The 13,676-nt window shown below is 47.9% G+C and overlaps 1 protein-coding gene across 2 annotated transcripts in view; it reads left to right on the top strand.

Moving 5' to 3' along the window:
- atf6b (activating transcription factor 6 beta) overlaps positions 1-7,279 on the top strand; it is a 74,574-nt gene extending 67,295 nt beyond the window's left edge. For both annotated transcript variants that reach the window (XM_067973859.1, XM_067973860.1), the window contains one exon: positions 3,887-7,279. In XM_067973859.1, the coding sequence (XP_067829960.1) occupies positions 3,887-4,152 (266 nt within the window). In that variant the 3' untranslated portion in view covers positions 4,153-7,279. The remainder of the gene's footprint in view (positions 1-3,886) is intronic.
- The last annotated feature ends 6,397 nt before the right edge of the window (positions 7,280-13,676 follow it).

A 13,676-nucleotide genomic window follows, 5' to 3' on the forward strand; every position in this document is an offset into this window, starting at 1 on the left:
CAGCTTCTATTGAGCTGCTTTGTAGTCTTGTGTTGAGTTCCCAGGTTTTGCACACACCTGGGCTGACATGTAGGTCTTTGAATGCTGTGGATGCATTGTGGCAGCCTGTGGTTAGGTGAATTATCATTTAATGGAATGTTGTAATTCCTCTACATTCCTGGAGCAAATCCTCATCTGGCCAAATATACAGTGTTTAACGTAACAGGATTCACTCACGAACTGCAATTGGTTGACTTTTATTGTGACTGTTGCTGAAGGAAACCCTTTGTGTACTTGGCTCCAGGCAGCTCTCTAAGTACTGTAGTTACAGGATAATCCTGCACACCGGCTGTACAGACAGGTGCCTGTGGAAGTCTGATATGGGTGGCACATATCACATAAACATATGAGCATTCGGGCTTGCACAGGCGGGTAACTCTACAGCAAATGTGGTTTCATTTTTTTTTGATGTTGTTAGCAACACGAAAAACAAAGGTGGTTTGACTTTACTCGAGAAGCAACCCCTTCCTCTGCCAGTGCACTGAGACTACCTCACAATTCCGTGGTCTCCATGCTCCCGGTATCTCGCCATACAGAGAGAGAAAGGCCAGTCATCCCATCCAGCGAGTTCCAGTATGATTCTCATTGTTCCACTCCCTCACCTCCCTGCGTCCATTGGTTCTGCTCTAGGAAACCGTCTCTTCCTTTAGCTCCCTGAGAATCAAATTCAAGCAACGCAGTTAATATCTCCCTAAAAGTCGGTCTCCCTCTATCCTTCAATCACCCTGCTCGGGTGGACCTAAAAGATCCCACAGCACTATTTGGCACAAGAGCTGCGGAGTTCTTCCCAGTGTGCTGGTCGATATTTATCCTTCAATTAACGTCATAAACAGATTATCTGGTCATTATCACATTGCTGTTTGTGGGATCTTGCTATGTGTTTCCTACATTACAACAGTGACTCCACTTCAAAAATACTTCATTGGCTGCTTTGGGATGTTCTGAGGGTCGTGAAAGGTGCTATATAAAGGCAGGTCCTTTTTCTAGTCTGATATTGGTCCAGCCCTCTATCAACCAAGTTGGTTATAACTATCTTCCTGGGAGTCTGCTCTACCTGACCACGCCCGCGTTCTTTTCTAATCCCTAACCTTGCTCGAGGCTTCCGAATTGTTTGCTCGTATCTTCCCGCCCTGTGCTCGTTGCCCAAGCAACTTGCTTGCTTCATTGCATAAACCGTTCATTACTTTAAAGTGCACGGTTCAGTCAATTTACCCAGCGAGACGGTGAGCCCGACAGACCAGGCCCTAGGTTCGATTTCCCACTCGGTGCTATTTTTACCGATTTTCGGCAGTGGCAGCACAGCTGGTCACGGTGACACTGGGTTAGGAAAGGAAAACATCAGCCCGCCTTCGCGCTGCTGACCGCAGCCCGTGCCGGAAGTGCGCGCGGGGGGGTATCAGGTGAAGGCCAGATTGCCCCTCACAGCCAAATATCCTTCCAACGCTCACCGTCCAGGCCTGCAAGTGAAATAATGTCTTCTTGGCAAAGGACCCAGAGGGTGACTGGTGCCAAAGGCCTATTCGCAGCAAGGAGCCCGGAGTTTCCAGGGAAGAGCGGGGAGCATTAGTGAGGAAAAGGTAGAACTTTGCCTTTATGGATGCTTTGAGGTCAGGGCTGTCTCTCTGAATTGGAGGTTTTTGTAAAGAGAGAACGCACAAGCATTTATATAGTGCCTTTCACCATCTCAGGATGTCCCAAAGTGCTTTACAACCAATGCAGTACTTTTGAAGTGTAGTCAGTGTTGTAATGTAGGAGATGCGGCAGCCAATTTGCGCACAGCAAGATCCAACAAATGAGATAAATGACCAGATAATCTGTTTCAGGTGTTGGTCGAGGGATAAATAATTGACCAGGTCGCCGAGGAGAAAATTCCTGCACTGCTTCGGATGTTGGCCGCGGGATCCTGATCACCTGAGAGGGCAGGCCGGTCCTCAGTTTAACGTCTCATCCAAAAAGCATTAAAAAAAATAGTCACTGCACGATATCCGATTGTAGTTAAATTCTCCCGAGAGCTTCTTGCGATTATGGTTGTGGGAGTCCATTCGCTCAGTGAAATACTTTCAAACACCATCTCTTTTCATTCGCCCTCTATATCCAAAGTTACATTCGACATGCTCCATGGAGCCCCTCTTAATTGGTTTTCAGGTGGAAGGGCAAGTGGAGTTTTGGGTGTGACCGTCCATGATAAGCTGAGCAGCGTTTTTTTTTTTGCCTTTCTTTCTTGGGTGTTTAAGGTCCTCGAGTAAATCCGATACTGATCAGGCAGCCTACTCTATACAGGCTACTTGCCAAAAGTCTTTGGGATCAGTGCAGGCTTTTGTACCCTGTAGGCACATTTCTCTGAAATAACTGGCAGGTGTAGATTGAGGGGGTTCTGGGCGAGCTGTGTTTTTATGCTGGTAAGTGGTGATACTGGTCGTGTGTGTGGCCTGGATGGTTGTAGATCGAACCGCTCATTGCGTTAGCCTTGGTGGGTTTTGGTGTGAAGGCATCCCGTCGTTTGTAACCTACTCCAAACTCAGCCTTAAAAATGTCTCATGATTCAGACCGACGTGTTTATTCTTGTACCTGCCTCGTCTTGGCTTTGAGTGATCCGAGAAGTGATTTTTGGGATCTTGCGGTACAACAACAGCTTGCATTTATATAGCGCCTTTAACGTAGTAAAACGTCCCCAAGGCGCTTCACAGGAGCGACTATCAGACAAAACATGACGCTGAGCCACATAAGGTGATATTAGGACAGGTTGGTCAAAGAGAGAGGTTTTAAGGAGCGCCTTAAAGGGAGGGAATTCCAGAACTTAGGCAGCTGAAGGCACGGCCGCCAATGGTGTTGCTTGAAAATTAAGGAAGCGCAAGAGGCCAGAATAGGAGCAGCGCAGAGATCTCGGAGGGTTGTAGGAGGTTAGAGATAGGGAGGGGCGAGGCCACAGAGTGATTTGGACGCCAGGATTTTTAAATCAAGGTGTTGCCGGAACAGGAGCCAGTGTCGGTCAGCGAGCACAGGGATGATGGGAGAACGGGTACTTGGTGCGCGTTAGGATACGGGCAGCAGAGTTTTGGATGAGCTCAGGTTTACTGTGCTTCGGAACTGCAACGTTCTGTGGCCCAGGACACGCGTGCCCTGATTCCCCGATCTTGGTCCTGCCACGTGCTTCCCCACAGTGGGGACTGCAGAACAATCCCCACACGCAACCCAGCAACCAATGTGGCTGACCCCCTGGGAGCAATCTGCTTGCGTTATCCCCTTAATCAAGCCGATGCCTATTGGAGAGTGCAGCATTAAACCATAGCCCAGAAAGGTTCCTGGGGTGGATTCGCTTTCTGTACTGAGCTACCTGATCTTAGCCGAGGCGTCCATGCTAAACCTGCAGCGTGAATGTACCTCGGGGCTACCTTTCCCCAAAACAAACCACCTCCTCTCTCCCACTCTGTTCACCACCCTGCAAGATAATTGGTAATAAATGTACCCATGTAATTCCATAGATATTATTATAGTAGTGAAAAATAGATCCCTCTCTCCCACCCTCTTTTCTCTTTTAGTGGAAATCTGGAACTCTCTCCCCTAAAATGCTGTTGAGGCTGGGGGTCAATTGAAAATTTCAAAGCTGCGATTGATAGATTTTTGTTAGGGAAGGGTATTAAGGGTTACGGGACCAAGGCGGGTAAATGGAGTTAAGATACAGATCAGCCAAGATCTAATTGAATGACAGCACAAGCTCAAGGGGCTGAATGGCCTCCTCCTGTTCCTATATCTGACCACATGATGGACACTTAATGCGCCTCTTTTTTATCTTCCCACGGATTTCTCCAGACTTGACGTGTCCTGCAATGTTTGTCTCCCCTCACAGAGAGTTTGTACAACACCACGCAGGGGTACGAGGTGATGATGCAAATCGATTGCGAGGTGATGGACACCAGAATCATCCAGATCAAGAGCTCGACGGTGCCGCCCTTTCTCCGCCAGCCCCAGGGCAACGGGACCAGTTCCTTCCACTCCCACAGCAACACGAGCAGGGTGCCCAGCGCTGGCGAGCTGCGACCCCAGCCCATGCCCATCGTCCCGCCCACCAAGGAGGACCCTCTGTACCTGACCACAGAAGACGGTGAGGTGTAGCGCTGGATTTTCCCGCTCTGCGTCCTTTTACAATCTCTCCCTCCCAGGATTTCTGCAACGGCCGGAGAAGGGTTTTCTTTCTTTCGTTTCCCCCGCAGACTGCTCTTCTTTTGGAGAATTTTACATTTCTACTGGTTTTAAGAGTACAAAAAAAAACTGGGCAGGGAGTGGATATGATTGCTTTTAAGCTTAAAGACTTGACGTTTCCTTCTGTAAGATGCAGAGGGATCAAGAGTAGCTCGGCATCCTTCCGTCTCGGAGACGTGCGACGCGCTACCTCCTGTTGTAAGGTACCTCGCCGTCTGGAGTTGTGACCCGGCACTAATCTTTGGTGTTGGTGAAACCCACGTTCCAGGGGGAACTGTGTGCAGCCTTGCACTAATGTCGTACAATTCCAATAACTTGTGACTGTGAAATATTTTTTATGTCCCTCCTCCCCAGCCCCCTAAATATCTATCTTGGAAAAGTTCTGGGGATATATACGCCAGTACTTTTTTTATAAAACCCTAAACCGTCGGGCTAGCAATGCCTGTCCAGTTCATCACACTGACTTATCGCACACTAGTCTGACTCGTCTTGTATTTATCCTTAATCCTGAGCACTGTACAGTCGTCTTTTTGTTTCCTGTTTGTTATTGTCCCCTTCCTGTTCTCAACTTGAAGCTGCAGTGCATTTGATGCAAGCTGCAGGCAAGGATGAGCTCTGGTTCGTGGGGTTGTTAAGATAGACTTGTGCAAGGAATACAGCTGGTACTGATCTGGCCTGTTCCAGTACAGTTTTCTTAGTATACACTGAAGAATCGCTCAGCACTATTTGGTGGATGAGCCTGCAGGTGACAGTAAATTGGACTCATAGCAGCAATCCGGGTGCATAAAATGTACTTTTCCAATACCAATGCAGCAACTACGACCCAAAAAAAGCCTTGTAATCCCAGTTTTATTCCTGGATTTGTTAGCGCTGGGGTCCTGGTTTACGCAGCAATGGCCTGGTTATATTCATCAATTTAAAAAAACACAAGTATTCTGTGATTGCAACAAACAAGTTCTAATGTTCCGTACAGTCGGAGATTTATCATTGGTTACTGACCAGCCTCACCAATCCGTTCCATCATGCATTCAAAAAAAAATAGTTGAAGCCATTTCAGTATGTTCACATTTCCAAGACTGTGTGTGGTACAGAAGGGGATTTCATGGTTTATATATAAAAAATGTACATAGCACATTGGGTTTCTATCATGCAGCCGTTCTGTTAACTGGTAATCTTATGTGTGCGAATCACATACGAAGCTCAACGCGATTTGGCTTTTACGGTCGGCAGAGTTTTGATTTTGTGTGTTTTTTTTTCAATTGCTCCGAATCATCAAGCATTACATTTCCCCCAGCGCCAGGTATTGGTGTTGCAGGAAACCGTTCACTCACGTCAAAGTGCGTCTTCGGGAGAAGCGGGTCGCTCAGTTACTTTGGGCAAGGTCAGTGTCGCTCAAACTTTGAACGCTCGGTGTCGGTGGGGGGGACTCTCAACGAAAAGGTGGAATAAGAGCAGAGCCGGTGGCGAGTGGCCAGCCAATTTCTGACAGGTAGTGAGTCTGGGATGGGAAGGATAATCTTAGCCCTTGTGTGTTCAGGGGGAGGAACAAGTTGGCATGATTTGCAGCGCAGTGGGTGGCGACAACTGATCCCAGCGCTCGGCCACCCCACAGAAGGCACCGTGCCCACCTCGGCCAGGCTGAGAAGCAAGACTTCCAGCCAGCTCGGCGCTGCCCGGTAAAGTTTACGCGATGGCCCCCAGAGCGTCGACTGGGGGTGGAGGATGAAGAGCCACAAGCGGGTGAAATGAATCCTGCCTGAGCCACGATAGTACGAGTTCATCGGAGAAACTTGACGCAAAAGTTTAGACTCCCAAGTTGTTAGCCGACTTCTCTTTCTGTATATAAACCTAAAGTTGTGATTTTTTTTAAAATATAATTTATTATTTAACTGTTTCATTTTGTGTTTAGTATTTTTCTGATGCTTGGTCTCGCAGTGTCTATGAACAAATTAACTAGTTACAAATTTCCAATGGTTCTCACCCAGAAAGGTTTAAAACTCTTCCATCACTCCCCCTGCACCCCCAAAGATCTGATGTATAAGTGATGAATTTTTAAATTTCCTTTATTGATACACTCACCAGACGTGCTCAAGTAGAGTCAACTGAAAATTTAATTTTTTGTGCTTAAAAAGAAAACGCATTAGTTAAAAGATCAATAGTATAGAGGGCTGGCAGCTCGGTACAGGTAGAGAGTCCCCTGGCTATTGTATTGATGTCAGTGGGCAGGATACAGCAGGCAGTGTGCCTGTGATCTTGGGGCAGAGTTCCTGTGTGCTGGTGTGTATTTGGAATATTACCCCAGTGAAGTACCTCAGGTAGCAGCAGTTCAGCGATCGGAACTGGAGCAGGCCATTCAGCCCCTCCGGACTGTTCCACCATTCAGTTAGATCATGGCCAATCTGTACCTCAACTCTCTTTTTCCCGCCTTTGCTCCGAATTCCTCGAAACCCGAACCTTACAAAAGGACGACGACTTATATTTATACAGCGCCTTTCACAACCTCAAGATGTCCCAAAGTGCTTTACAGCCAATGAAGTACTTTTGAAGTGTAGTCACTGTTGTAATGTAGGAAACGTGGCAGCCAATTTGCACACAGCAAGATCCCACAAACAGCAATGTGATAACCAGATAATCTGTTTTAATGATGTTGGTTTGAGGACTAAATGTTGGCCTGGACAACGGGGAGAACTCTCCTGCCCTACTCCGAAATAGTGGCCGTGAGATCTATTACGTCCACCTGAGACGGCAGACATCGGTTCTGAAAGACAGCTCCTCTGACTGTGCGGCACTCCCTCAGTACTGCACTGGGAGTGTCGGCCTAGATTGTTCTCAAGGCTCTGAAGTGGGACTTGAACCCACGACCTTCTGAGTGAGGTCGAGAGTGCTACCCACTGAACCACGACTGACTCAAAAAACTGTCGACCTGAGGCTTGTAATCTCGGGTGACCCAACATCCACAGCCTTTTGGGGGAAGAGTTTCAGATTTCGACTACCCTTTGTGCGAGAAAGTGCTTCCTGATTTCACTCCTGCAGGACCTACCTCTAATTTAAGGTTGTGTCCCCTCGATCTGGACTCTTCCCCACTTGGAAACTTTCTCCGCACCTACCCTATCGCATCCTTTTCATCATTTTAAATGTTCCGGCACCAGAGGAACTAGTTTATCTATCCTATCAAACCCTTTTAACATTTTAAACACTTCGAACAGATCACCCCTCAATCTTTACTTGGGGGGGGGGGGGGGGGGGGGGAATACAAGCCGAGGTTACGCACCTCGTCCTGGTATCAGTCTGGTGAATCTGTGCTGTACCCCCTCCAATATATCCTCCCTGAGTCTTGTTAGGATCGGGCCTGCAAAGGGCAGGGACACAGTAGATGGACCATACTCGGTGAGCCAAACATTTTTCATTTCACAGCTTTACGTTCTATGCTATAGCCAGAAAGTTATTTTTGTTCCCGCCGGCCGATGTCACTTCTTTCCTTTGGCACACTGCAGTTTAAAACCTACAGAGTCTAAATGACAGGAATTCCCACCACTACAATGGTACCAGGGATGAGGGCCTTCGGATACATGGAGAAGCTGGGGTTTGTTCTCCTTTAAACGCAGAGAAAGTTAAGGGGAGATTTAATAGAGGTGTTCAAAATTATATGGGGTTTTGATAGAGTAAATAAGGAGAAACTGTTTCCAGTGGCAGGAGGGTCGGTAACCAGAGGACACAGATTTAAAGTAATTGGTAAAAGAACCAGAGGGGAGGTGAGATTTTTTTTTTACGCAGTGAGTTGTGATGATCTGGAACGCGCTGCCTGAAAGGGCGGTGGAAGCAGATTCAATAATAACTTTCAAAAAGGAATTGGATAAATACTTGAAAAGGGAAAATTTGCAGGGCTACGGGGAAGAGCAGGGGAGTGGGACTAATTGGATAGCTCTTTCAAAGAGCCAGCACAGGCACGATGGGCCGAATGGCGGCATCCTGTGCTGTCCCGATTTCTATGATAAGAGTGAACGTGCTGAAATGGCTGCCAGATTTGACGCTCACTAGGTTATGATCACGATAATTTCCGTGCATAGGTTTGAATTTGCTTGCAACAAATAGTTGTTTATGTCAAAGGCTTCACTCCGTGTCATTGTTAATCTCACCTTCCCTCCCCCCTTGCCCCTCACAGTGTTAATAGTCCATCCTGCTTGTAACCTGAGCAGGTGGCGAATCAGTCATTGTGACTAATGTTCTATTCTGCTGTGTCCGGGTGAGAACGCATTAATGCAGCAAACGATTTCACCTCTCCGTTTATAAAAGTCTGGTATTAAAGTCTGTAACTAAGGTATCACAAGCTGCTCTCGCGTTTTATTTTTTTTAATTGAGATTTTGCGAACTCCTTCATTCACGACCCAGCCATCACTGTTTGTCCTGTTAAATCCATCTTCCAAAAAAAAACCGGGTGCACCCTCAGGAACGTGCTCTGGTTGTAGCCTCTACATAACGAATCAGCAGCATTCCAGTGTAAATTAAGTGATTGCAATTTTTTTTTAAATTAGTTTGACCATCCTCAAGAGTTGTATCTGAAATCTGACCTTGGTTGCATTAAAACTTTCACTGCAGGGGCCTCCTGCGTGTTGGGATGGCAGGAACAACTGTGAATGAAGGCAAATGGCCTCGTCCGGGAAGGTAACCCAGGACGCCAGTTGTGATATTGGCCTGTTTGTGGCTAGTCCCAGTTTGAAACGATCCAGTCCTTTTTTTCTTGGCTCGTGTCGACTAGGTGCTTGAAATGTAAACCGTTCCGCCCATAGCTCTTATTATTGACTTGTTGAAGCACAGGCACAGTTTAAGAGGAGGGGAAGAGAATGTCAATTGCACTTAGACTGTAGTTAGCCTGAACCATTGAGGGACATTTGAAGAAAACTTATTCATGCAACATTGCACTTAAATAAAACTTGTGCTCCTCTGCAAAGTTGCCCTGACTTTTACAAGTCAATTTTCTGTTCTAGTTGATCCTTTCTTTCCCTCCTTTTTTATGGTCCCTTTTATTTTTCTTTTGAAAACTACTGCAGAAAAATTCTGTTGTGATTTGATATTGTTCATAACCCTTTTCTATTGTGTTTGTAATGTGTAAGTCTTGAAATGTAACACTTATTTTTAATGGAGGGAGGGGCTTTGAGCGGGGAGGGGGACGGTGGGGAGGAACAGGAAAGCACAGTTAGTTTACTAATTAAAGATGCTCTTATTACAATTCCGTGAAGGCGCAGTCAGTGTACTGGGGGGAATGAAAAGGATATGGTGAGGGGGTGGGGGCGATACTTTGTCAGCTAAATATGATGTTACTTATTCAAGAAGTATGGGAAAAATCAGTGATCTAATGCAATTTAAAGGGCAGCATATGGACAAGGGTCTTGGAGGAGTCCAGGAAGAGCTAAAAATAGAATATTGTGCAATTCAGATATGGCGTAATTATTTTCAGTTTTAAAAAAGAAAGTAAGTATTGGCTTTTGGGGAATTCACAATGAAGGCGGTCACTTAGCCCATCTGGGTTCATCCACCCAGAATAAAACATCCACATTCCCTCCTAAGTCTGAATGAGTCTGGGGTTATTCACCTCCTCTATAGTACCCAGGAGGCCATTCCAAATATTGATCTTTGTGTCCAGTTCCTCCTAAAGTCCATCCTAAACTTTTCCTTTCACCGGTTTTAACCTGGGCTGTCCTTGAAGTAGCCAACCCGGTTTGGCCTCGCCTGTCCCATTTCTATACCTTATTATGCCCCCTCTCTCTCGTCTCCATTAAAGCCCCATTTTCTCCAATCCATCCTTGTAACTCAATCCTTTGACACCAGGGATTGCTCCTTTCTGCACTGCCTTTCAGTGTTTCCCATTATGTCTTGCTGGAACAAATCTGAACACAATGCTCGAGGTTTGGCGGGACTGTGGGCTCGGTTACAGTTTTAGCACGAACACCTTCTGACTTGCACTTACAGCTGACCCAGGAATATAACGTGGCGTTCTATTCATTTTGTTTGTTGCTATTCCACAATGATTTGATGGGTTATGCACTAAAACCGTTGACGCCCAGATCCCTTTCTGCCTCGCTGTCAGCACCATTCATAGTAAGCTTGACATCTACTTTTCCTGCCAGCATGCAGATTAACTTGGGACTTTTGCGTTACCACTGCATGGTTATCAGGCTGTTCAGTGTCAGCACTTGCTCACTTGGTGAAGTGGTGTTATGAAGGACACCGATCTGAAACGTTAATAGCGTTGGCTCTGCACGTCCTTCTCTCTTTATTTCCCTCTGTTCCTTGTCTCCGCCCCACACCATTCCTCTGGTTTTTGCCTGAATTGAAACTCTGCCTTTATGCAGATGTTGCTGGCGACTTATTGCAACTAAGCATCTTGAGCAAGGAAATTCTGGAGAGCAAATGCATCTTGGGGTGCTGAGCCTTGAGGTTAGCAAACTATCCCTCCACCTCCAGGGACATAGGAATAGGAGAAGGCCATTCAGCCCCTTGAGCATGTACCGCCATTCAATTAGATCATGGCTGATCTGTACCTCAACTGTATTTACCTGCCTTGGTTCCACATCCCCTAATGCCCTTGCCTAACAAAAATCTGTCAATTTCCATTTTGAATTTTTCAATTGACCCGACTTCAAGGGTTAAGTTACGAGGAGAGATTACACAAATTGGGGTTGTATTCTCTAGAGTTTCGAAGGTTAAGGGGTGACCTGATCGAAGTTTACAAGATATTAAGGGGAACAGATAGGGTGGATAGAGAGAAACTATTTCCGCTGGATGGGGATTCTAGGAGTAGGGGGCACAGTCTAAAAATTAGAGCCAGACCTTTCAGGAGCGAGATTAGAAAACATTTCTACACACAAAGGGTGGTAGAAGTTTGGAACTCTCTTCCGCAAACGGCAATTGATACTAGCTCAATTGCTAAATTTAAATGTGAGGTAGATAGCTTTTTGGCAACCAAAGGTATTAAGGGATATGGGCCAAAGGCAGGTACATGGAGTTAGATCACAGATCAGCCATGATCTTATCAAATGGCGGAGCAGGCTCGAGGGGCTGAATGGCCTACTCCTGTTCCTATGACCCTCAGCCTCAATGGCTTTTTTCTGGGCGTAGTGGGGCGGGAAGAGAGTTCCAGATTTCCACTCCCCTTTGTGTGAAGAAGTGCTTCCTGACATCACCCCTGAACGGCCCGGCTCTAATTTTAAGATTATGCCCCCTTGTTCTGGACTCCCCCCACCAGAGGAAATAGTTTCTCTCTACCCCATCGAATCCTTTTAAACACCTTAAATTGGTTCACCCCTTAATCTGCTGTACTCAAGGGAATACAAGCCCCAGTCCATGAAATAATGAATATCTCCTGTCTTAGCTGTAATTTTTTTCTACAAGAATTAAGTTTACCTAGTTCATAATGGACATGGGTGCCCAGCTGGAAACTGCACCAAGCTGGCAAACGCTCGAGGACACGAGCAATTGGTGTGGGGTATGGAAGTGATACGATGGAGTCCTAGATTGTACCTTTTTATTTTAAAACCAGCTGAGGTTAGGGCATGTTTTGGGGCAGAGCGAAGGGAGAGAAGGAGCCATCTGCATCCCTGACGCCCATACCGTCCCTGACCAGTGTGTGCGGGCTGATGTCAGATGCTAAACTGGGACCAGTGTTTAGTTTCCCTGCGTTGACATCCACTGTCCTGAGCAGCACAAAAAATTCAGTGGGGAGGAACCTTCAAAAGAATAAAAAATGTGCACGTCTTGTAGCGCGATTACTTTGACTTGTTATGCCCAAGCTATGCAAGAGGTGGAAGGTGGGTGGGTGGGAGAGTTAAATTGCGTGCTGTTGCCCAGACTGCCTGCAACTATTCTTGTCTGATTCTGTGAACTATGCAAATGAGTGTTTTGGGATTTATTTTGTGTAAATACCTTTTTTATTGCTGAACACTGTAAAGTTTTGATGTTTGTAATAAAGGTGTTGGAGTTAAATCTGACTGGTTTTTAATCTTCATCTTCTCAGTTTATCAGAAAGGACAGACTGGTGTCCTGTCTCTTACCGTGTAATGGGGTCTGAGAGGGGAGGGGTCTGAGGGGAGGGGGTCTCAGTGTAACGGGGTCTGAGAGGGGAGGGGGTCTGAGAGGGAGGGGTCTCAGTGTAACAGGGTCCGAGGGGGGAGGGGTCTCAGTGTTACCGTGTAACAGGGTCTGAGGAGGAGGGGTCTCAGTGTAACAGGGTCTGAGGGGGGAGGGGTCTCAGTGTAACAGGGTCTGAGGGGAGGGGTCTCAGTGTAACCAGGTCTGAGGGGGAGGGGTCTGAGGGTGGAGGGGTCTCAGTGTAACAGGGTCTGAGGGGGGAGGGGTCTCAGTGTAACAGGGTCTGAGGGGAGGGGTCTCAGTGTAACTGGGTCTGAGGGGGAGGGGTCTCAGTGTAACCGGGTCTGAGGGGGGGGGGTCTCAGTGTAACAGGGTCTGAGGGGAGGGGTCTCAGTATAACCAGGTCTGAGGGGAGGGGTCTCAGTGTAACTGGGTCTGAGGGGGAGGGGTCTCAGTGTAACCAGGTCTGAGGGGGAGGGGTCTCAGTGTAACAGGGTCTGAGGGGAGGGGTCTCAGTGTAACCAGGTCTGAGGGGGAGGGGTCTCAGTGTAACCGGGTCTGAGGGGGAGGGGTTTCAGTGTAACCGGGTCTGAGGGGGGAGGGGTCTCAGTGTAACTGGGTCTGAGGGGAGGGGTCTGAGGGGGAGGGGTCTCAGTGTAACAGGGTCTGAGGGGAGGGGTCTCAGTGTAACAGGGTCTGAGGGGAGGGGTCTCAGTGTAACCGGGTCTGAGGGGGAGGGGTCTCAGTGTAACAGGGTCTGAGTGGGGGGTCTCAGCGTAACCGGGTCTGAGGGGAGGGGTCTGAGGGGGGAGGGGTCTCTGTAACTGGGTCTGAGGGGAGGGGTCTCAGTGTAACTGGGTCTGAGGGGGGAGGGGTCTCAGTGTAACCGGGTCTGAGGGGGAGGGGGTCTCAATGTAACAGGGTCTGAGGGGGAGGGGTCTCAGTGTAACAGGGTCTGAGGGGGAGGGGTCTCAGTGTAACAGGGTCTGAGGGGGAGGGGTCTCAGTGTAACTGGATCTGAGGGGGGAGGGGTCTCAGTGTAACCGGGTCTCAGGGGGAGGGGTCTCAGTGTAACTGGGTCTGAGGGGGAGGGGTCTCAGTGTAACCAGGTCTGAGGGGGAGGGGTCTCAGTGTAACCAGGTCTGAGGGGGAGGGGTCTCAGTGTAACACGGTCTGAGGGGGAGGGGTCTCAGTGTAACTGGGCCTGAGGGGGGAGGGGTCTCAGTGTAGCCGGGTCTGAGGGGAGGGGTCTCAGTGTAACCGGGTCTGAGGGGAGGGGTCTCAGTGTAACCAGGTCTGAGGGGGAGGGGTCTCAGTGTAACCAGGTCTGAGGGGGAGGGGTCTCAGTGTAA

Source organism: Heptranchias perlo, chromosome 39, assembly GCF_035084215.1.
Source record: "Heptranchias perlo isolate sHepPer1 chromosome 39, sHepPer1.hap1, whole genome shotgun sequence".
Lineage (NCBI taxonomy): Eukaryota > Metazoa > Chordata > Chondrichthyes > Hexanchiformes > Hexanchidae > Heptranchias > Heptranchias perlo.